Raw genomic sequence first — 26,080 nt, forward strand, 5'->3', positions numbered from 1 at the left:
AACAAATGAACTGGCAATTATATCACTCTTTCAGACGGACCTTATAAATATTGCTCATGCCATTTATTCCCATCCAAAGTGCTACTCAGACATTCCTCCACTGTCAGAGACCCAACATGACATAATGTAGCTCAAACACTCTTCTAGCTTTAAATAACTCAGCAGGGTCTCAAAAAGATTGACAACAGTGATAGCGCTGTGAATTAGTAGTGAAGTGAGGAGCTGACTATTCCCTAAGGGACAGTGCACTCTCTCATTCATGTCTCATTGTTCAGACACACACCCCTTCACAAACTAGCATCTTAAGTTTGGGACCTTTATTTTACCTTGTAGGTTTGCAGAGAGAATATTACCATTCACATCATCAGCTTAGGGAGTTGCAGCGGAGAGAAGAGGTGGCTGATTAGGTGGCCATGGTAAGGCGACTAGGTTTAGAATTCATCCGGGACACTGGGGTTGTCATTCCTACTCTCACTACAAGTGTCATGGGCTATTAATGACCACTCAGTGTCAGGACCTTGGTTTACCATCTCATCCACAGGATTGTACCCTTTGCAGGGTAGTGCCTAATCACTGCCCTGGCCTGGGGCATTGGTGTCTGCTTTCACCAGAGGGATGTTTGCCCTCGACTGCCCCATCTAACACCTCTTCCAGCAGCAACACCGCTGGTCTCCCTTCCAGGAATGGACCAGGACCAACTGCTTATTTCTCAGACAATAGCTAGCAGGATAGTTGGTGTGGTGTTATGCAGATATGTCTTACATTGGCAAATGTCTGTCTCAAGTTGGGTCTCCTGAGTGGCGCAGCGTTCTAAGGCACTGCATCTCAGTGCTTGAGGCATCACTACAGACACCCTGGTTCAATTCCAGGCTGTATCACAATTGGCCATGATTGGGAGTCCCATAGGGTGGTGCACGATTGGCCCAGAGTTTGGCTGGTGTAGGCAGTTATTGTAAATAAGAATTTGTTCTTAACTGACTTGCCTAGTTAAATAAAGGTTAAATAAAAAGTAAGGATTCAATTATTAGAATCTAGAAGTCTAACTTGTGCTGTTGGATCTGGTGTTTTTTAAAGTCAGAGTTAAAATACACAATATGGGCCACGGAAAAGCTAGCTATGTGTGATACCTTGATCATCAATATGGCTGGACAAGGAATCCATTGGCACACATGCAATCACAAGGTATGAGCGTTACAAATCTAAAACAGAGCAGTTCAATGAGCGTCCCTACTAATATATTCTCAATGATTGTTTTCCAAGAATTTATCATTTGGCATACCGGTGGTGGAGCTCTGATTAAAGCGATAATCATAATAAACATAGCCGCTGAAAGACTTTTCATTGCACATTAAAAATACAAAATAGATCGCCCAGTCCCAGCGGATTTCTCTACATTTACTTCTCTGAAGAAGGTAAATATCACCATGGTTTTTAATTAAAAATACTATGTGGATAGTGCAGATTGAAGATTTATTTTGGCTGTGAGTGGACTGACACCAGAAAATGACAATGCATCTATTCTAATTTAATGGAAAGGACGAAGAAAAAAAAGCTGATGAATTTCGTCGGTTTTGAATAGACTGGAGCTACTTAGCTCCTTGATCATAGGAAAACATTTGATATCCTGAGCCTTTTGTGCAGCAGTAGTCTCTCTCACTGCACCCTCTGTAACTAAGAAGGATATTACTTTTTTCTTCAAGGCAACAAACAGGTTGGGTTATGACCCTCGATGGTTATTAATGATGATCCAAGATGGCGTAGCAGTCAGACGTCTTTGTCCTGTCGTGTCCCTTGTATATATCTTTTTCTTTGCATATCTTTAAAAAATATTTTCCGAAACTTCAACTTCTAAATACTCTCCTGCATCCAGCCTCACCCAATGTGGCGTGGATCTGTTTTTTTTCTATTTACTTCGGCTCTGGAATCCCTCAACTGAAGCTAGACAGCTAACTACCTACCAGCTATCAGTCAGCAAACCACTGCTAGCAGTCATCAGCTAACCTTCAGCTCGGAAAGCTCTCGCCAGTCTGTACAATGTGACTCAAACCAGAGCATAACAGACCTATTTTTTTTCTCTCCATATCCCTGGATTCCTACCGCAAACTCTGAACATTTTCATCTGGATCTTCGCAACTAGCTAACCACAATCCCGGGTGACTACTCCTAGCTAGCATTTCCATCCCGGAGCAAGCACCAATTAGCCTGAAGCTAGCCTGGCTAGGGCTCCTGGGCTACCACCAAAGCCCATTCCTGGGCTACAATATCCAGACCCCTTCTACTGCCAGTACGGGGCACGGAACCCCACCGATCCTCTACGACTGGAATACCGACATAATCTGCCCGAGGATTCCAACAGGCCCCTCAGGCGCGACGTCCGCTGAAGGCCCATTCTGCTAACCGCGGCCTGCTAGCTACCTAGAGCTACTTGGAACCCTACTAATTCACAACTGGTCTATCGACGTCACCGCACGAAGAAGCAAAAACAGACTTACCTCCATCGCGACGTCCCCCAAAGGCCCTTCTGCTAGCTTGCTAGCCCCGGTCTGCTAACTGCTAGCTTGCTTGCCCCGGTCTGCTGACTAACTAACAACATGATCATTACACAAGTGCACCTTGTACTTGGGACAATAAAAGGCCACTCTAAAATGTACAGTTTAGTCACACAACTCAATGCCAAAGATGTCTCAAGTTTTGAGGGTGCATGTAATTGGCATGATGACTGCAGGAATGTCCACCTGAGCTGTTGCCAGATCATTTAATGTTAATTTCTCTACCATAAGCCGCCTCCAACATCAGTTTAGAGAATTTGGCAGTCCAACCGGCCTCACAACGGTAGACCACGTGTAAACATGCCAGCCCAGGACCTTCACATCCGGTTTCTTCACTTGCGGGATCCTCTGAGACCAGCCACCAAGACAGCTGAGGAAACTGTGGGATTGCACAACCGAAGAATTTCTGCACAAACAGTCAGAAACCATCTCAGGGAAGCTCACCTGTGTGCTCATCATCCTCACTAGGGTCTTGACCTGACTGCAGTTTGGCGTCATAACCGACTTCAATGGGCAAATGCTCAGCTTCAATGGCCACTGGCACGCCGGAGAAGTGTGCTCTTCATGGATAAATCTCGGTTTCAACTGTACCTGGTAGATGGCAGACAGCGTGTACGGCATTGTATGGGCGAGCGGTTTGCTGATGTCAATGTTGTGAACAGAGTGCCCCATGGTGGAGGTGGGGTTATGTTATGGGCAGGCCTAATCTACGGACAACGAACACAATTGCATTTTATTGATGGCAATTTGAACGTACACAGATATCGTGACGAGATCCTGAGGCCCATTGTCATGCCATTCATCTGCCGCCATCACCTCATGTTTCATTATGATAATACACAGCCCCATGTTGCAAGGATCTGTACACAAATCCTGGAAGCTGAAAATGTCCCATTTCTTCCATGGCCTGCATACTCTCCAGACATGTCACCCATTGAGCATGTTTGTGATGCGCTTTATCAATGTGTATGACAGCGTGTTCCAGTTCCCACCAATATTCAGCAACTTCGCACAGCCATTGAAGAGGAGTGGGACAACATTCCACAGGCCACAAGCAACAGCCTGATCAACTCCATGCTAAGGAGATGTGTTGCGCTGCATGAGGCAAATGGTGGTCACACCAGATACTGACTGTTTTCTGATTCCACGCCCCTACAATTTTTTTTAAAGGTATCTATGACCAATAGATGCATATCTGTATTCCCAGTCATGTGAAATCCATAGATTAGGGCCAAATTAATTTATTTCAGTTGACTGATTTCATTATATGAGCTGTAACTCAGTAAAATCTTTGAAATTGTTGCATGTTGCATTTATATTTTTGTTCAGTGTACTTCATACCTGGGTGATTCCTCATTTCCTGTGGTCACACACACACCACACACACACACACACACACACACACACACACACACACACACACACACACACACACACACACACACACACACACACACACACACACACACACACACATTGGAAAGGTGTTAAAAAATGGCAAGTGTGTGCAAAGCTGTCATCTAGGCAAAGGGTGGCTACCTTGAAGAATCTCAAATATAAAATATTGTTTCATTTGTTTAACACTTTTTTGGTTACACAATGATTCCATATGTGCTATTTTATAGTTTTGATATCTTCACTATTATTCTACAATGTAGAAAATAGTAAAAATAAATAAAAACCCTTGAATGAGTAGGTGTGTCCAAACTTTTGACTGGTACTGCATATTCAGACCCTGAGACTTGAAATTGAGCTCAGGTGTATTCTGGTTCAATTGATCATCCTTAAGATGTTTCTACAACTTGATTGGAGTCCACCTGTTGTAAATTCAATTGATTGGACATGAAAAGGCACACACCTGTCTATATAAGGTCCCACAGTTGACAGTGCATGTCAGAGAAAAAAACAAAGCCATGAGGTCGAAGCAATTGTCCGTAGAGCTCAGAGGCAGGATTGTGTCGAGGCACAGATCTGGGGAAGGGTACCAAATAATTTCTGCATCATTGAAGGTCCCCAAGAACACAGTGGCCTCCATCATTCTTAAATGGAATTAGTTTGGAACCTCCAAGGCTCTTCCTAGAGCTGTCTGCACGGCCAATCTGAGTAATTGGGGGAGAAGGGTATAGGTTAGGGAGGTGACCAAGAACCCAATAGTCACTCTGACAGAGCTCTAGAGTTCCTCTGTGGAGATGGGAGAACCTTCCAGAAGGATAACCATCTCCGCAGCACTTCACCAATCAGGCCTTTATGGTGGAGTGGCCAGACGGAAGCCACTCCTCAGTAAAAGGCACATGACATCCCGCTTGGTGTTTGCCAAAAGTCACATAAAGGACTGTCAGACCATGAGAAACACTATTTTCTGGTCTGATGAAACCAGGTTGAACTCTTTGGCCTGAAAGCCAAGCTTCACATCTGGAAGGAACCTGGTGCCATCCTTACGGTGAAGCATGGTGGTGGCAGCATTATGCTGTGGGGATGTTTTTCAGTGGCAGGGACTGGGAGACTAGTCAGGATCAAGGGAAAGATGAACGGAGCAAAGTACAGAGAGATTCTTGATGAAAACCTGCTTCAGAGCACTCAGGACCTCATACTAGGGTGAAGGTTCACCTTCCAGCATGACAACGATCCTAAGCACACCGCCAAGACAATGCAGGAGTGCATAATTATTCACCAGTGGTGGTCAGTGCTGTTTAAGATGGGGGAGGACTATGTTTTCTTCATGAGCATGGCCTTTTTTTTATTACAGCATATTGGATGACTCATTCATATTCCATTCACAGCGATACAGTCGGTTTAGGCTACTATATGATAGTCACATTTTCCCTATACCCATCATGAGGTTGCTACAACCTAGCCTATGAATGAAAGTTTACAACGTAGGTGCACACAGGTCGAGAGACAAATTTGAGGTGACAGACAGTGACACATGGACAGACAGTGACTTTCAATACTACCTTGCACACTTTTGCCTGCATCTTGCTGATATAGGGTGTAATCATTGTTGCAAACAAGAGTTTCTATTGGACATTTGCTTCCTTTTAACTAATGTTTTTCAACAGAACCGGCAGAATTTATACACCCCTGAACACACATAAACACAGATCACTTTCATAGCAGCCACGTTGTATTCCTTCTATGCACTCTCCTCCTCTCACCTTGTACCTTTGCTTGTCGACTTCAATGCACAACACATCAGCTGTATGTGACTAGTCAAAAAAAACGTAACAAGCCAAACCGTTACACACAGCCTACATCGTTGTCACCATATTAGCTAAAGTAACGTCATAGTTCTATTAGCTATGCTGACTAACGCATTAGTAAACCCGCTACAATCATGCAGTAACATTAATGTACAGTCAGTTAGCAGTTACACCAGTGGGCCCCGTGGCAATAAATTAATAAAACAAAAAGCTTACCTTGACTTGGAAGAGTTTCAGTGTTGTGTTTGATAGTCATAGCCAGCTAGCTAACAATGCAACCCTCTGTTTGAGCAGGGTGTTTCAGTAGGTTATTAAACTAGCTAGGTAAGTGAATCTGAAAAAAATGACACTATATTTCTCTCTTGCTTCTCCTTCATTTTGTAAGAAATGAATTTGTTCAAAACTGTTCAATTATTGTCTTTCTCTCTCTTTGAGTAAGCTACTCACCACATTTTATACATTGCAGTGCTAGCTAGCTGTAGTTTATGCTTTCAGTACTAGATTCATTCTCTGATCCTTTGATTGGGTGGACAACATGTCAGTTCATGCTGCAAGAGCTCTGATAGCCTGGAGGACGTCCTCCGGATGTTGTCATAATTACTGTGTAAGTCTATGGAAGGGGGCAAGAACCATCAGCCTCCTAGGTTTTGTATTGAAGTCAATGTACCCAGAGGAGGATGGAAGCTAGCTGTCCTCCGACTACACCATGGTGCTACCCTACAGAATGCTGTTGAGTCTACTGTAGACCTTTTTTGCCAAATAGTGTGTTTTAATCAATTGTTTGGTGACTTGATTATATTCAGTATAGGTTTGTCTAAAAATGATAACTTTTTAAAATGTTTTACAGTTTAAATTTGTATGAAATTCACTGAAGAGGATGGTGCTCCCCTTCCTGCTCTGAGGAGCCTCCACTGGTATTCACACCCCTCAGTCAATGCATGTTAGAATCAACTTTTGCAGAGATTACAGCAACACTGAGTACCACTCTTCATATTTTCAAGCATGTTGGTGGCTGCATCATGTTCGGAAAATCTGGTTCAGTCTGCTTTCCTACAGACACTGGGAAACAATTGTACCTTTAAGCAGGATAATAACCTAAAACACCAAGATGACATTGAATGGTCCTGAGGGGCCTAGTTACAGTTTTGTAAATGGCTGTCTACTAATGATAAACAACCAACTTGACAGTGCGTGAAGATTTTTTTAATTAATGTAGTGTAAATATTGTACAATCCAGTTGTGCAAAGCTCTTAGAGATGTACCCAGAAAAACGTACAGCGTTGTGTTGGATTTGCCCCAAACATAACGCTTTGTATTCAGGAGATAAAGTTAATTTCTTTGCCACATTTCTTTGCAGTTTTACTTTAGTGCCTTATTGTAAACAGGATGCACGTTTTGGAATAGTTTTGTTATATACAAGCTTACTTCTTTTCTCTCTGTCATTTAGGTTAGTATTGTAATGTTGTTGATCCATTCTCAGTTTTCTCTTATCACAGCCATTAAACTCTGTAACTGTTTTAAAGTCACCATTAGCCTAATGGTGAAATCCCTGCACTGTTTTCTTCCTCTCCAGCATCTGAGTTAGGAAGGTTGCTTGTATCGTTGTAGTAACTGGGTGTATTGACCCATGAGATGACTGTAGATTTTAGTTTTTTCTCTCTCTAAAAACAGAAATAAATAATTCTAAATAACACACTGGCTTAATTTACAAATTAGTAACAATGTCTCACTCCATGTTAAAGAATGGCCTTTTGTTCGCTCATTTTACGTTATTTGAAACGAAATCATCTCCAAAATATTTTTTTTTAAACAAAGCGATTATTATTATTATTAATTTAGAATTATATAAAAGCCCATTAGATATTCTCACAGATATATTATTAACCCTGTTATTAGCAGGACAATATATATTGGTCATATTGGTCATGGCTCCCGAGTGGCGCACAATAGGACTGCCTTGCAGTTCTCCAGCTGTATCAACTGAAAGCGCACGAGGTTCAAGGCACAAGGGCAGGGTGCATGGGATGGGCCGCAGAGCCGTGCACAGAAGACCGACCTACCCCATGGGGAAGGGAGGAGGAGGAAGGGGGTGCCACACTTGCAACACTTTAAGGGGCATTGCACTAATAATGGCGCTAACTAGGGAAACATTCCCGCTGTTCTGTTCTTAGTGCCAGTCTGCAGGTTCAAACTAAAACAATGTAACTAATAAAGGCATCTTTATGCTTTCATTAAAAAAATTATGATAAAAATACTCTTTCAAAATGCCAATGTTTATTTAGTTATAACAAATTTCTATGGGAATACATTTCACTGAATTACAGAAATATCCTCCAATCCTCTATATGTAGTTAGTGGCAGAGAGTCACGTCACATTTTTCAATATACTGTAGGCCTACCGTAGGCGACATGAGTCTCACTAGTGTTGAGCAATGTGCTGTTAAAAGTGGTGTAGGTGTTATTTATTTAAAGAGCATATTGAAGTTAGAAGCAATAGGATTTGAAGCAAAAGCCTACAACTATTATAGCACCGTTTCACGCTGCTCTGAGACAAGCACGGGGACTGGTCTTGATAAATCAATGATATTTTTATTTTCACTGAATCTCTGTTTGGGTATTAGTTAGACTAGAATTAGAAAATTAGGGTGTTGAAATGTTATGCTCTTAGTGTAACCTTTATTTAACTAGGCAAGTCAGTTAAGAACAAATTCTTATTTACAAGGACAGCCTACTCCTTCCTCCCTGTTGGTGAATTGAACCCCATTCTCCTGCAGGACACTGGATTATTTTGCTAAATAGACCAGTACTGTACTCCCGACCATCACGTTGGACAGTGACATATTTTCCATTCCATCCTAACGGAAACCCCGAGGGTTTTTCGTTTTCCTTGGAATAAAAACAACATAATATTAATCAAATACCAGTCAAAGGTTTGGACACACCTACTCATTCCAGGGTTTTTCTTTATTTTTGCTATTTTCTACATTGTAGAATAATAGTGAAGACATCACAACTATGAAATAACACATATGGAATCAGTTAAGAACTCATTCTTATTTACAAGGACATCCTACTCCTTCCTCCCCGTCAGGGAATTGAACCCCGATCTCTAGTACAGCCACTATTGAAGGCTATCAAATGCTTCTCAAAGATGCCCTCTGGTGGTCAAACTAGCACTAACTAGCATTAATGGTAGCAGTGGTTCACACTTAAATAACGTGCCATAGAATTCTGCGGCACCATGCAAGCTGCACCGCAATACGTTGCAACTTTTAAAGAAGGAACCACTGTAGCATATTTGCTGCTACTTTACTCAATCCCGTTTTGAAAGCCTCCTTTCTTAACTGTTTTAGATTCCTTGAGACCAACCAGAAATGTTTTGTTGGCCAAATATTCTCAGATTTTGTGGTCTCTCGTTTCTGCATCACCAAATTTTGCGCAGGCAAAAGAGTAGGCTAGGTGTGCTTCAATTGTTTGTTCAGTACACGGACACACTCTGCCAGTTCTCACAATGGTGCTTGTTTAGCAAAGTTTAGATAAAAGCTGAGTCAATGTCTTGGAAGATCACATAATGATTAATTATTATTCTATACTTAACAAAAATATAAACGCACAGTTAATTATTTTTTATTTTTTTACTGAGTTACAGTTCATACAAGGAAATCAGTCAATTTAAATAAATGCATTAGGCCCTAATCTATGGATTTTACATGACTGGAAATACAGATATGCATCTGTTGGTCACAGATACCTTAAAAAATTAAAAAGCTAGGGGCGTGGATCAGAACACCAGTCAGTCAGTATGGTGTGACCACCATTTGTCTCTTGCAGCGCAGCACAACTCCTTTGCATAGAGTTGATCAGGCTGTTGATTGTGGCATGTGGAATGTTGTCCCACCTCTCTTCAATGGACATTTTCAGTTTCCAGGAATTGTGTACAGATCCTTGCGACATGGGGCCGTGCACATGAGGTGATGGCGGCAGATGAATGGCACCTGGGCCTCAGGATCTCATCACAGTATCTCTTGTGCATTCAAATTGCCATCGATAAAATGCAATTGTGTTCATTGTCCATAGCTTATGCCTGCCCATACCATATCCCCACCGCCACCATGGGGCACTCTGTTCACAACATTGACATAAGCAAGCTGCTCACCCACACGACGCCATACACGTGGTAGGCGGTTGTTAGGCCGGTTGGATGTACTGCCAAATATTTTAAAACAATGTTGGAGGTGGCTTATGGTAGAGAAATGAATATTCAGTTATCTGGCAACAGCTTTGGTGGATATTCCTTTAGTCAGCATGCCAATTGCATGCGCCTTCAAAACTTGAAACATCTGTGGCATTCAGTTGTATGAGAGAACTGCACATTTTAGATTAGCCCGCTATTGTCCCCAGCACAAGTTGCACTTGTGTAATGATCATGCTGTTTTATCAGCTTCTTGATATGCCACACCTGTCAGGTGGATGGACTATCTTGGCAAAGGAGAAATGCTCACTAACAGGGAGGTAAACAAATGTGTGCACAACATTTGAGAGAAATACGCTTTTTGTGCATATGGACATTTTTAGGATCTTTTATTTAAGCTCATGAAACATAGGACCAGAACTTTACATGTTGTGTTCATATATATTTTTTTCAATACACAAGACATAACCAAATATAATAGCATAATATAACGTTACTGTTATAACAAAGACACCACCTAGCCTAGTGGTTCGAGCCAGTAACTGAAAGGTTGCTGGATCAAATCCCGATCTGACAAGTTAAAAATCTGTCTTTCTGAGCAAGGCAGTTAAAAACATGGATGTCTTTAACTGCCTTGCCAGCTCGGGAAGCGCCGAAGACGTGGATGGCGATTATGGCAGCTCCCCGCACCTCTCTGAGTCAGAGGGGTTGGGTTAAATGCGGAAGACCCATTTAAGTTGTGCAGATGACTAGGTATCCCCCTTTACCTATACGATTTTAGGATGGTAGCTAAATAGTAAAAAAATATCTAATCAGCCAACAGCGCATCCCTAGGCAGAATGTGCTTTGATTGAAACAAAATACAGGAAGGCTAAATAGTTTGTGAACCATCTACTGTAATTTTCTCAGAAAACAGTAATTCAAGAAGATCTACTGTAAATGCATATTCCCATGAAACTAATTGAGTTCAAATGATTGGATGGCGGATGCAGTTTGGACGTTTCACTGGTAATACGCGAAGAATTGTCATTCACAATTGAATAATAATGCCATGGCCTATTTTGAAAGACTACTAAAAATCAAAACAATTCTTGAGACAATGTGTGTGGGGATAGGCAGACATTGCAATTGGAGGATGCATTTTATGCATATTCTATAATGATATTCAATAGTCTACGTATGTCGATACAAACGTTGAGACATAATGACGTCATTCCTCTCCAGCACCTACAAAATGTGTACTACACCATGAGCGGTAGGGAGATTTGTGTGTGTGTGTTTGGGGATTTTTTTTTTCTTTCTTCCATGTAGGCTACACTGTCCCACTAATGTCCCGCAAAATCATCCTGTAGTCCAGCATTTTGGTATTTTAAATGTGGTCACCCTACCTGCATTTTGCCAGTTGTGTGGTATAAAAAAAATATTCTGCTCATGTCTTCTATCATGTAAATGACATCGAATTGCATGACATTTTTTGGGTTGAAATCCTAAAAACATGTCTGCTCAACTGTATTCCACTATGCCCCCCCCCCCCCCCCCCCCCCAGCACCCCCAACTCAAAACATCTTCCCCTGGCTATGTCTGGACCTGATTAATTTATTAATCAATTATTGTGAGGCTGGAGATGTGCCACTCTGATCTACAGTAATTGGAGAGACTTAAATATCACGACTTGGTAAACAAAGACATCAGTTACAGGAGCTACAGTTCCCTGCATTTGGCATCTATCTACCCACTGAAGACATGCCATACCTAATTATCTAAACTTTATAGTCCCTGGCTGTTTGATGTGTTGAAATATAATTTTTGTTAACTTTTCCACAGACCCTACAGCACCATAATGAGCAGAATGTGGTTGGTAGTTTTGCGCTGGGCTAAGTAGAGTGATTGTCATCCTCTCTCGACTGTAGAGAGACCATCTGTGTGTTCCTGTATGGTGGATCAGAATCAATGAATATTCATGCCTTTCTCTCATTGCATTAGATCAGTGCACATGCAGTAAGAGAATTGGGACATGTTATCAGAGACCTAAACATTCTTTTGTTAACTACCGTAAATAGATTCTGTGGATGCAGTAACAATATAATGTGTTTGTAAATTATTTGGATGCATTAAGTAAATGGCTCTGTGGATGAGCAGAGAGCGTCAATTTTCCCTCTATGGTATTTACTTTGAAAAGCATTTTTCAAGTGAATATACTGGAACTGGTCACACCTTTTCCTCTTCAAATGTTCTTGTGATTTTTGCTGCATCTCTTTTTCTCATGTTGGTTGAAGCGTTAGGTGACTCCTCTCCTAGTATAATAATACTAGGGCAAAGAGTGCAACCTATTGTGTACAATGTTGGCTTCATTCCGAAACGAATAGGATTTAACACTCAGGTCTCAGAGGAACAATGTGAAAAGAGCCCAGTTGATTTGGCTGCCATTTTGCTCATGTATGAAAGGGTCACTTATATTTGACTTTCCCTAAATCTAGCATATCCTTAGGGCTGCGGTGAGGTGTCTAAGACATAAGAGACTTAAAAATATCTCATATGCATTACATGTAATAATGCAGACCTGAGAGTAGAGACCATGGCATGGTTACAGGGAATCATTATGGTTTCACTTCTATTGCGCCGACAAACCTATTCTTTAAATCTCTTGGGAATGACAGACCCTTTTGTAATGGCCACCATAATTGTGGCATCATCCTGCCGTATGAAGTATAAATGAAAGCTGTGAAGAAGTAATGGCTCAGCGAGGATGGTTCAAGTGCTCTTGGTTGGATATGAGTTCGTATAGAGCTACATGGAGGAACTCTGGGGATCTGTAAGAGATCCTGTCTCGTGTAACAATAAATCTCCTTGTTAAGTGGCTAGTGTTGCCGTTATGGTAATTGATACCAATGCAGTTAAGGTGCAATGTGACACATTTACAATGCTGGCTGCTTGGGTCAGATGTATTTTATGTACTCTGGTGGGCTGCTGCCACGCAGATGAGGGTCACCTATATGCCTCATGAATCCTTAAACAGCTGTTTCCTCTCTGCTCTGTGTGTGTGTGTGTGCTTGCACTCCCGTGGTTACACTCTATTATAGGTTTCCGTGTGTGGTTCAGGAGCGTGGCTTTCCCATTGTAGCTCACTGAACATCTGTTGTGTATAAAGAACAATGCCGTCAAGTGTAAACAGAATTTGCATATGCCTCCTATATATTTTACTCTGATGTGCTTCTGTGAATGGTAATCATGTTTTCTGTAGAGGAACAGCACTGTGGGAAAAGATTATAGAGTATGAAAATAAAATGTCTCCAAACAATGATCATAAAAATAAATGCTTTTATGAGTAATTAGGTATAGTGATTAGTGTTGTGTAATTTATTGTTGATTGTCTGCTCATAGCTCAAGGTTTCAACTGTGCATTCTGAGGGTTTATTATCAAATGCACAATATGGCAATTCAGTTAATCACCTTTGGGTGTTCCTTAGAATCTAACACCTAGAATTAGGTAATGAACATTAGAGCTGGGAATTGCCAGGGACATCACGATACAAGATGTACCACGATTGTTACGAATTTATATGTATTGCGATTTGATACTGCAATTATATTGCGATTTGATGTTACAAACATATTGCTCACTATGTCTGCTGCAGAGAGACAAGAGAGAGCATGAGAAAACAAGTTTTGATCAGTCATGGAAATAAGTGCTGAAAACATGTTGGCTCACTTTTTATAGCTAGGAGAACAAGCTCACTATTTATAGCTAGGATAACAAGCTATAGGATGAAAAATACAAGAGTTTTGGTGCAGGTAGCGCCGACTAGCTCTAGCTAATGCTATCTACAGTGAAAAAAAAAAGTTAAATATCCCTAAATTTGATTGCGATATGTAACTGTACAGTATAGGATTTTCCCCCCATTACTAATGAACATAGACTATTATGACATCATACCATACAGGGCTTGCTAACAGTGATTGTCTTCTCTGTTCCAGGTGCGTGGGACATGGTGGTGAGATGTCCCCTGAATCACATACAGTGCATAGGGACGAGGAAGTGCATTCACTTCAACAAGCTCTGCAACGGAGCCATAGACTGTGAGGATGGCTTTGATGAAGGAGTTCACTGTAGAGGTAAGAGCTGGTTGTATCTCATTCACGTCCATGAACACTGAATGGACCACATTAACAACACTGGTATTAGGGTAGCATGTGGTATAGTTATTTTTAGACAGCAGTATATCTTTTAGCAATAATAAACTCTTATCTTATTACTATATTAGTGCATTAGACCAGTTTCCCTTTCTAGTGTGGTATGGTTTAATTTTGGTAGTGCAGCTGGTCTTTTATAATTTGCCCTCTCTAGTCAAACACTGTGAGCGTGCCAAGGTTACTTCCTATCACCCAGGTAGGTTGTCAGTAACAGAGCCAGTGATTGGCTGGCCCAGCAGGTCACTAGCACCAAGTGTTGTGTTGTACACAGGCTGTTGTTGCTCACAACATTCTAAAGCCGCAACACCAAGCTGCTATAGACACCTGGCTTACTGGGATACTGGCAAAGCCCACCCACCGGGCAGTGCTGATTAAGTACCCGTTAGCTGCAGTTAGCTTGGCCGGTTCGGACAATACTGTGACCTTTTTTGACCTGGAAGACATTCAAGTCACACTGTGTGTCGATTCAAGGTAATGATCTTGGCTTTTGATTCAAGGAAATGCTGAAAACAGTCAAAACGCATCCCATTCACTGGGATGCCACTGGACATTTCATTGGCTGTTCTGTTCAATATAATGTTCTGCTCGGTCTGATGAATTGGCTTGGTGTGTTGGCGGAGAGTAAGACAAAGGAAAGGAATTGCATTAATATTGATCTCAAAGTGGTTGACATTGTAATAGAGCAACTGCGTAAGTGTATTTGTTTTCTAAAACCCTCTTAAAATGTATGATTTTTGAATGACTATTACCTCCCAAAGTGATTTCATACAGTATTTGTTGAGTGTGCAGTTTAACTGATGTACTGTCTATAGCCTATAGACAGCTACAGGGCTGTCATTGGCCTGTGAGATCTAAACTCCATGCAGGCCTTAATGCAATAGTGCATTCTAGACATGTCCTGTCAACCAGCGTTTACCTAATCCATTCACTAAGAAGTTGTTTGAAGCCCTGTTAAAAAAATGTACGAACAAAAAAATCTTTCAATAATTGTAACAGTTGTACTTGCTCTTGTTTTAACTGTCATACTCCTCCTCAAGTTACTCATATCTGGCACCCTGCAGGGATTGACTGTGGAAGTATATCTGATTTGTGGCCTTTTTAGTGATTCCATGGGATGGAATATTACAAACGCATCTCATTTGGCTGGAGTGGGAGTGGGAGTGGCAGTGACCTGTTGGGCTCAGCTCAGGTTGGGACACATATGTTCTACTTCACCATTATGCACATAGAGAGCACTGAGAGCAGAGCAGGCTCGATGGGAGGTAGACCAAACGGAGGAGGAATTGAGGTCACTAAGAGAAGTTAGAGAGAGAACCAGCTGGGTCTATGACAAAACTTTTCCTGCTACCACCTCCTCCCTTTCTTCTCTTATGAATATACATGGCTAAATCCCAGGAGGGCATAATACCAAGGTACCCATATGGAAAAGCACTAAACCCTTCTCTCTCACCTTCAGAAAATGTGTTTATTTTTAATCACATACTCCACTCGGGGCAGTGCACGCTGGAACTCCTTTTCACAGGACTGCATGCCATGATGAACTTTTTCCACTGAGCCACATGGCTCTGTTTGCTTAGTATGGTCTGTAAAATAGCTTGAGATAACTAACCTTCCTGAAGTCTACAGGTGCAGTGGCGGGAACATAGAGCAAACTGGCAACTGTACTCATATACTGCACATACAGTATACACATACTGTAACCACAATATCACAACAGCATACTTCACACACTTACAGTGGTTGCTCAACTAAACATTTTGAGATTATGCTGCGGGATTTAGAGATAATTTGTGGGCTATTACGGGCTTTTAGCAGGACGAAAGACTCTTGCCAACACCTCTCTGTATTTTAATACTTTGTGCAAGGCAATTGAACAGCATTAAAAAATGTGTGAATGGGGCCTCCCGAGTGGCGCAGCGGTCTAAGACACTGCATCACAGTGCAAACTAAGTTGCTACAGATGCTGGTTCGATACCAGTGCCGGCCGCAACTGGGACACCCCTGAGGCGACAGTGGGCTTTTGGTTTCTCTCCCTCTAAAAATAGTTTTTATCAAGCCAGCTTTTTTCTATGGAGCTACCCGTTCCAGGGTGTCATGACGTGGACCATTCTGGGTGTAGATTGTGCCCCCCCCTCTCTCTCCTAACCCAGGTTTTATTACCTCAGGTCATAAATACCGGGTAGAAACTGCCATGCAGTATTGAGGGAGAGAGTCTCCCAGAACAAAGAGCTTCTCTCGCCAAAATTCCTAATCCACAAAATGGGAGAACTAAACAATATTTATATTTTTTGAGAATGAGGGAATGGTCCGTAGGTAATTAAAGACCAATCCTGTCAAAGTTGTTTTATTCTGTGACATCAGGGAAGGACAGGAGAACTCCATAACTGTGCCTCTGTGTGTGTATACTTCACAGTGATCAGATTTACATCTAATTGTTGTATAAAATTAATGAGTAAAGATTAAACTATTTGTGAAATGATGTAATGTGATGTTGGCCTTCTAAATGAGATACTTGTAAAGTTTTAACTAGTCAGTGGCCTGAATGCCAAGCGTCACATCTGGAGGAAACGTTGCACCATCCTTACGGTGAAGCATGGTGGCGGCAGCATCATGCTGTGGGGATGTTTTTCAGCGTCAGGGACAGGGAGACTAGTCAGGATCAATGGAAAGATTAATGCAGCAAAGTACAGAGAGATACTTGATGAAAACCTGCTCCAGAGCACTCAGGACCTCAGACCGGAGCGAAGGTTCACCTTGCAATAGGACAACAACCCAAAGCACACAGCTACGACAATGCAGGAGTGGCTTCAGGACAAGTCTCTGAATGTCCTTGAGTGGCCCAGCCAGAGCCCGGACTTGAACCCATTTGAACATCTCCGGAGAGACCTGAAAATAGCTGTGTAGCGACGCTCCCCATCCAAACTGACAGAGCTTGAGAGGATTTGCAGAGAGAACTGGGAGAAACTTCCCAAATTAGGTGTGCCAAGCTTGTAGTGCCATACCCAAGAAGACTCAAGGCTGTAATCGCTGCCAAATGTACTTCAACAAAGTACTGTCTAAACACCTGTTTTTGCTTTGTCATTATGGTGTATTGTGTGTAGTTTTATAAAAAAACGATTTAATACCTTTTAGAATAAGGCTGTAACGTAATAACATGTGGAAAAAATCTAGGCGTCTGAATACTTTCCGAATGCACTGTAGTCCACACAGTGACCATACAAACATCCTAACGAGAAACCATGGATTGCAGTCAACATCTGCACCGAGCTAAAGGCTAGAGTTGCCGCTTTCAATGAGTGGGACATAAATCCGGACACTTATAAGAAATCCTGCTAGCCCTCTGGCAAACCATCAAACAACCAAAGTGTCAATACAGGACTAAGATCGAATCCTACTACACCAGCTCTGATGCTCATCGTTTGTGGCAGGGATTGCAAACTATCACGGATTACAAAGGGAAACCCAGCCATGAGCTGCCCAGTGAGGCGAGCCTACCAGACAAACTAAATGCCTTCTATGCTCGCTTTGAGGCAAGCAACGCTGAACCATGCATGAGAGCACCAGCTGTTCTGGACGACTGTGTGATCACGCTCTCCGTAGCCGATGTTAGTAAGACCTTTAACCTCTCTTGGGCAGGTGGGACGCTCACCCATGGTTCACACTATTCAACAGCCAGTGAAAAATCTGAGCGCCAAATTCAAAACCACAAAATGTCAAACAAAGGACTATTTTACACCATTTTAAAGGTACACGTGTCCTTAACCTGTTAGGGCTAGGGGGCAGTATTGACACGGCTGGATAAAAAACATACCCGATTTAATCTGGTTACCACTCCTACCCAGTAACTAGAATATGCATATACTTATTACATATGGATAGAAAACACCCTACATTTTCTAAAACTGTTTGAATGGTGTCTGTGAGTATAACAGAACTCAAATGGCAGGTCAAAACCTGAGAGATTCCTTTACAGGAAGTGGCCTGTCTGACCATTTCTTGAACTTCTTTTCCATCTCTATCATTTACTAAGGATCTCTGCTCTAACGTGACACTTCCCACGTCGTCCATAGGCGCTCAGAGCCCGGGAAAAACCAGAATGTCGTCATTCCAGCCCCAGGCTGAAACACATTATCGCCTTTCTCAAGTGGCCGATCAAGGGACACTGGGCTTATGCGCGTGACCCCGACCGCCCCCGTCTTTGGGATTTTTTCCTCTGTTTGCCGAAAAGGAGATTCCCTGTCGGAATATTATCGCTTTTCTACGAGAAAAATGTCGTAAAAATTGATTTTAAACAGCGGTTGACATGCTTCGAAGTACGGTAATGGAATATTTAGAATTTTATTGTCACGAATTGCGCCATGCGCGCGACACTTCTTTACTATTTCGGATAGTGTCTGGAACGCACGAACAAAACGCCGCTATTCGGATATAACGATGGATTATTTTGGATTATTTGTTATTGAAGTAGCAGTCCTGGGTGTGCATTCTGACGAAGACAACAAAAGGTAATCAAACTTTTATAATAGTAAATATGATTATGGTGAGTGCTAAACTTGCCGGGTGTCTAAATAGCGAGCCCGTGATGCCTGGGCTATGTACTTAGAATATTGCAAAATGTGCTTTCACCAAAAAGCTATTTTAAAATCGGACATATCGAGTGCATAGAGGAGGTCTGTATCTATAATTCTTAAAATAATTGTTGTGCTTTTTGTGAACGTTTATCGTGAGTAATTTAGTAAAATGTTAGCGAATTCCCCGGAAGTTTGCGGGGGGTATGCTAGTTCTGAACGTCACATGCTAATGTAAAAAGCTGGTTTTTGATATAAATATGAACTTGATTGAACAAAACATGCATGTATTGTATAACATAATGTCCTAGGGTTGTCATCTGATGAAGATCATCAAAGGTGAGTGCTGCATTTAGCTGTCTTCTGGGTTTTGGTGACATTATATGCTAGCTTGAAAAATGGGTGTCTGATTATTTCTGGCTTGGTACTCTGCTGACATAATCTAATGTTTTGCTTTCGTTGTAAAGCCTTTTTTAAATCGGACAGTGTGGTTAGATTAACGAGAGTCTTGTCTTTAAATGGCTGTAAAATAGTCATATGTTTGAGAAATTGAAGTAATAGGATTTTTAAGGTTTTGAAAATCGCGCCACAGGCTGGCAGTGGCTGTTACGTAGGTGGGACGAACTCGTCCCGCCTAGCCTAGAGAGGTTAATGTAACCACATTGTCCGATTTCAAAAAGGCTTTATGGCGAAAGCATAAAGTTAGATTATGTTAGGACAGTTCCAACACAAGAAAAAGCACACAGCCATTTTCCTAGCAAGGACATGCGTCACAAAAACCAGAAAACCAGCTAAAGTTATGCACTAACCTTTGACGATCTTCATCAGATGACACTCCTAGGACATCATGTTACACAATACATGCATTTTTTGTTCGATAAAGTTCATATTTATATCCATAAACCCCATTTTACATTGGTGCGTGATGTTCAGAAAATATTTTGCCTCCAATACTGCCGGTGAATCAGCACAACAATTTACAAAAATACTCACCATAAACGTTGATAAAATATTAAACTGTTATTCAAAGAATTATAGATGAACATCTCCTTTATGCAAACGCTTTGACAGATTTCAAAAAAGCTTCACGAGGAAAGCACACTTTGCAATAATCTGAGTACTGCGCTCAGAAAAATACGCTAGGCAATACAGATACCCGCCATTTTGGAGTCATCTAAAATCATAAATAGCATTAGAAATATTCACTTACCTTTGATGATCTTCATCAGAAGGCACTTCCAGGAATCCCAGGGCCACAATAAATGTTGCTTTGTTCGATAAAGTCCATAATTTATATCCAAATCGCACCTTGTTGTTAGCGCGTTCAGTAAGCTACTCCAAGTGAAGGAAGCTCGCGAAAAATGTCACGACGAAAAGTAAAAAAAAGTTATATTAACATTCGTTCAAACATGTCAAACGTTGTATAGCGTCAATCTTTAGGGCCTTTATCACTTAGAACTTCAATAATATTCCAACCGGACGATTCCATTGTCTTGAAAAACGTTTTGGAACACAGCTACCTCTCACGTGAATGCGCGCCAATGAACTGATGTCCTTCCCTGGGTCACCAACTTCCCCACCTTCTTGTTCGCTCTCTGTTCATCATAGACGCCTCAAATAACTTTCTAAAGACTGGTGACATCTAGTGGAAGCCTTAGGAAGTGCAAAATGAACCCTAAGTCCCTGCGTGTTCGATAGGCAATGACTTGAAAGGACTACAAGCACCAGAATTCTCACTTCCGGGTTAGATTTTTCTCAGGTTTTTGCCTGCCATATGAGTTCTGTTATACTCACAGACATCATTCAAACAGTTTTAGAAACTTGAGTGTTTTCTATCAAAATCTACTAATAATATGCATATTCTAGTTCCTGTGCCCGAGTAGTAGGCCGTTTAATTTGGGTATGTTTTTCATCCGGCCGTGAAAATACTGCCCTCTACCCTAGAGAGGTTATTAAACAGGTTAAAATTCACAAGGCCGCAGGACCAGATTGATTACCAAGACGCGTACTCAGAGCATGCGTTGACCATCAAGCAAGTGTCTTCTTTGACATTTTCAACCTCCCTGACCCAGTCTGTAATACCCACTTGTTTCAAGCAGACCACCATAGTCTCCGTACCCAGGAACACAAAGGTAACCTGTCCAAATAACTTTCGCCGCTTAGCACTCACATCTGTAGCCATGAAATGCCTTGAAAGGTTGGTCATGGCTCACATCAACACCATCATGCCAGACACCCTGTACCCACTTCAATTCGCATACCACACCAACAGATCCACAGATGAGGCAATGTCTATTGTACTCCACACTGCTCTTTCCCACCTGGATAAAATAAACACATACGTGAGAGTGCTGTTCATTGACTACAACAATTACTAAGTTAAAGACCCTGGGATTTAACACCTCCCCCTGCAAATGGATACAGGACTTTGATGGGCCGCCCCCAGGTGGTGAGGATAAGCAACAACACATCCCCCACGCTGACTCTCAACACAGGGGCCCCTCAGGGGTGCGTGCTTAGCCCCCTCCTGTACTCTCTGTTCATCCATGACTGCGTGACCACACACGACTCCAACACCATCACTAAGTTAATGACACAAAGGTACTAGGTCTGATCCTCAACAATGATGAGAGAGCCTACAGGGAGGAGGTCAGACCTGGCAACCTCTTCCTCAACGTCACTAAATGTATTTATAAAGCCCTTTTTACATCAACAGATGTCACAAACTGCTTATACAGAAACCCAGCCTAAAACCCCAAACAGCAAGCAATGCAGATATAGAAGCTTGGTATGGCAATTGCTTTACATCCGACCGCAAGGCGCTACAGAGGGTAGTGCGTACGACCCAGTACATCACTGGGGCTGTGCTCCCTGTCATCCAGGACTTTTGGTGTCAGAGGAAGGCCCTAAACATCAAAGCCTCCAGCAACCCAAGTCACAGTCTGCTCTCTCTGCTACCGCACTGCAAGCGGTACCATAGAACCAAGTCTGGGACCAAATGGCTCCTGAACAGCTCCTGAAAAGCCATAAGACTGCTGAACAGTTAATTAAATGGCTACGCAGACTTGGTGCTACAGACTGTTCAACCTCTACCTACATGTACCGGTACTCCTTGTATATAGCCTCGATATAGTTATTTTATTGTGTTACTATTTTATTTTTATTTAATTGTTAATTTTCTTACAGAATTGTTAGGAAAGAGCTCGTAAGTAAGCGTTTCACGAGAAAGTCTACACTTGTTGTGTTCGGCGCATGTGACATATACAATTTTATTTGACAGCCTTCCAGCTGATGGGGTTTTAGGCTGGGTTTCTGTATAAGCAATTTGTGACATCTGCTGATGTACAAAGAGCGTTATAAATACATTTGATTTGATTTCATGGCGAAACTCAAGTCGCACTGCATTATTGCTGCCTCATGCACCAATTAATGTTGTTACTCCTATGACCAGAGAAAGTGAAATATTCCTCGATTTTAAACAAGTCACAAGCCGCTAATAATAACAACGCAAGCCTATCGGAAAACACTTTGCTATACTCATTCACTGCAGCGGCAGTGCTGTTTGTAGCATTAGTGGAAGTAGAGAGAACGTGCATTTTATGGATTATACAAGTGTTGAACAAAGTGTTTACAGTGCTGAATAACTAATTAAACAAACTTACTCAGAAGAACAGCAGCTCTTTGCTGTATTCATTGAGTCTCTCTCTAGTCAAGATTTTAAAAGTTTTGAAAGCGAACTATATCTACTTTGCTGGGGGTTCGAGGCTTCTTTATACAGTCTTTGGCTCGAGGAAACTGTACAGACATTATTGGCTCTGAAGAAATGTAAATAATTGTGATGTTAAGGTACAGTATGCTTGTAGTACTGTACAAAGCAAATGAGAGAGGCATACCATACAGACTGATGAGAGCTCTAATAATTACCACTGAACCTGAACAGATTTCATTGGACGTCCAATGTTCTCCTGAACCAGTCACATTTATGGAAACATCCTGACTGGTCTCTTGTAACAGAAATACGACTGTAATAATAAGACTCCAGATGCCTTAAAACATTACAGTGATGAGGTGTAGCTGCCTGCTGCCTTAAACACAGCACTGTTTTGACAGGCGCATCTCCGTTTGAGCCACAGAATATGGACTTCTCTCTGGAGTGTGGGGGTAAACTGTGCTTTTATCCTAAAAGAAACACTACGCTGCTGATTTCTCATGTCAAACTGCCACCTGTCAAAATCTGTCTGTCTGTCTGCACTGCTCAGCCTTGTTAGATAAATGTTGAAATGTTCAGTCTCTTTCTAATACATTTCATAACATTCCCCTATCCTGAAGTTTTAGTCTTTAGTCTTATAGGGTTTGGGCAGTATCCAGATGTTCATATCGTCATACCGTTCTTCTCTCATCCCAGGATATATGGTATTACCATCTTAGTACACAAAGGGGCGCCAAAGAAACGCAAACAAGCCCATTGGGCATCTAGTACCAGAATGCTAACAAAGTTAGGACAAGTAATAGCGAATTTCCATTGGCTGCTAGCTAAATATGCTAATTAAAATAAACAATTTGCATAGACAGGCAATCCAGCTCAAAAAGTTATACATATATAGGTAGGAGCTACCTAATGTCATTTTTGGTGAGTTGGGACATTTACAAGCGAATGTGAATGAGAGACGTTGTGCAAATTAACAAAGTTTTGACACATACTTGTCTGAAGGAAGAACCGTACGTGCTCTGAAGCAGCATGTGTACATGATCTGTCTGTGTGGAGTCAGGAGTTGCAAGGGCAACAGGCCTGCCTGCTCTGCTCCGAGAAGAGAGGGGAGGAGCAGACAGGCTGAGAACGGAGAGGAGAAAAAACGCATGGAAATCAAGTGGTGGAAGCTGTACAGATAAATAATCCAAAAGGTTTTTGACTTCTCAAACATGTCAGAAAGCGAACACTGCAGTAGATGATGACCATCACCTTATTAATTGCAAAATTCTGCATTTTTCACGCAGAAAAAAATATAAAACGCATAAGAAATATCTTGCTGCATTTTGTAAACGCAGGTCTAAAATGCTTCTTGTAATTTCTGATTGGCATCCGACTCATTTTGTGCTTCAGTTGCACTTGGATGAGAATTCACAAACAGGCATTCTATCAGCAGACAGCGCTCTGACTGATGTGTAGCTTCTTTTCTCCGGTACTTTCCTCGGTGTAGCCAGCCTACTTTTCTTCAGTAAAATGAAAGATTAACTTTAAGCAAAACATTAGGAAATGTAGTTGGCTACATTCTTTCTATGATTAACATTAGAAATATAAAAATATGTTTATGCAAAAATACCTTGCTTTTTCATTGCAAATTCATTTACTCATAGCGTTGCACTTCTGTTGTCATCTGATGGAAATTAAGATATTTTCTGCTGAATGTGTTGCAATCATGTATTTTCTGTGAAGGAAAACTATAGTTGCACATCCCTGATCACTCTATTGAAGCAAAAAAACACCGTTGACTTTCAGTATTAAACGTGACCACTGTCAATACATAGCTGGACTCACCTGCTCCCGCTTTCTCCCATTGTGCTTTTTACAAACAAACACGTGACTGACTCAACTGTTATGGGGAACTACGGTAAGGTTCATCATGTAAAATAGTGTGACAGGTGAAATTAAGGACGCAATCTGCGTATTGCAAAACTTGACTGTAGGTATTGACCATCCCATGGTTATTTCCAAATACCCCGGTATACGATATATACGGTATACTGCCCAAGCCTAGTCTTATACAGAATGTCTAAATGATGAGAGCCACTCTCACTCACAGACTCTTCACAACAAGGCATATATTGTGTTTCAGTTCACCTCTTCTATAGGTATAAAACTCTTTTCATCATCTTGTGTAGACACCAAATAAGTGGGCCTAGACAGGCTGTAAGTGATACAAATTACATACCTTTTTTCTCTCCTTCCGTTATTTTATAGAAACGATACATTTATTAATAGATAAATCCCCTCTAACAGTGTAATGAAAAACCATGTCACACAAGTCTTCTCCCCTCCCTCTCTCTGCCTTTCAACAGCATTCAATTATCTCACTTGATTAACTTTTCATTACTAACAATTCAAACAAACAAACAAACAGTGTCCTCCGGGGTGAGGGAGGCTGTGAAAAGAGACAACGTCCCCGTTACTCAAATGACTAGCCATGAATACAGTACAACTAATTTCCTCCCTCCTTCCTTTGCAACTTAAAAAATAGAATATTACCAACGAACCATCCTTATAGAGGCAACTATTAGCATATTTATTGAATTCATAGTTGTCTAATGAAATTGAATATATTTATAGAAAAAGGGGCAAGTTGCTTATAAAATAAACTCAGTTTTATACTCTTACTATGACTTTATGGTAAAGTGTTGGCTTGTTTCATTCATAGAATTACAGTTCATATGACTATTTTGTAAGATTGGGTTGTCACCAAGGGTTTATTTTATTTTGATTGCACTTTATATTACACTAGTTATCAGTAGTGGAGTGGTCCATGTAGGTAATCGACATGTCGTAAGTAATGAAACTCAGTTAAACGTTTTGATGGAAGTAATGATTTTGATCTGTCTAAAGCATTCCAAGACTTTTCAAAGTCAAGAGTTGCATTATGTTTTTTTTTACTTCAGCTGTTAAATCTTCTCGGTCAGCTCTGGAACCCATAATAAATAATTGTATGATAAATGGTAGAAGATACAGTGCCTTCAGAAAGTATTAATATCCCTTGACTTATTCCACATTTTGTTGTGTTACAGCCTGAGTTCGAAATTGATTTAATATATGTTTTTTTCTCACCCATCTACACACAATACTTCAATTGTATTGAAAATACAGAAATATCTAATTTACATAAGTATTAACACACCTGATTCAATACTTTGTATAAACAACACCATTGCCAGCAATTACAGCTGTGAGACGTCTTAGGTAAGTCTCTAAGAGCGTTGTACAACTGGATTGTACAGTATTTGCCCATTATTCAAGCTCTGTCAAGTTGATTGTTGATCATTGCTCAGGAACATTCAGTGTCATCTTGGTAAGCAACTCCAGTGTAGATTTGGCCTTGTGTTTTAGGTTATCGACTTTCTGAAAGATTAATTAATCTCCCAGTGTCTGTTGGAAAGCAGACTGAACCAGGTTTTCTTCTAGGATTTGCCTGTGCTGTATTCCGTTTCTTTTTATCCTAAAAAGTCCCTAGTCCTTGTCGATAACAACCATACCCATAACATGATGCACCCACCACAATGCTTGAAAATATCAAGAGTGTTACTCAGTGTTGTGTTTTGTTGTATTTTTCCCCCAAACATAACACATTGTATTCAGGACAAAAAGTTCATTTCTTTGCCACATTTTTTGCA

General features: G+C 41.2%; 1 protein-coding gene across 1 annotated transcript in view; it reads left to right on the forward strand.

Annotated features, from left to right (window-relative positions):
• lrp1bb (low density lipoprotein receptor-related protein 1Bb) overlaps window positions 1–26,080 on the forward strand; it is a 319,979-nt gene that overhangs the window by 27,398 nt on the left and 266,501 nt on the right. Inside the window, exon 3 of the mRNA XM_082969228.1 lies at window positions 13,917–14,054. Coding sequence (XP_082825354.1) covers window positions 13,917–14,054 — 138 coding nt within the window. The remainder of the gene's footprint in view (window positions 1–13,916; window positions 14,055–26,080) is intronic.

This window comes from Salmo salar, chromosome 25, assembly GCF_965601325.2.
Source record: "Salmo salar chromosome 25, fSalSal1, whole genome shotgun sequence".
NCBI lineage: Eukaryota > Metazoa > Chordata > Actinopteri > Salmoniformes > Salmonidae > Salmo > Salmo salar.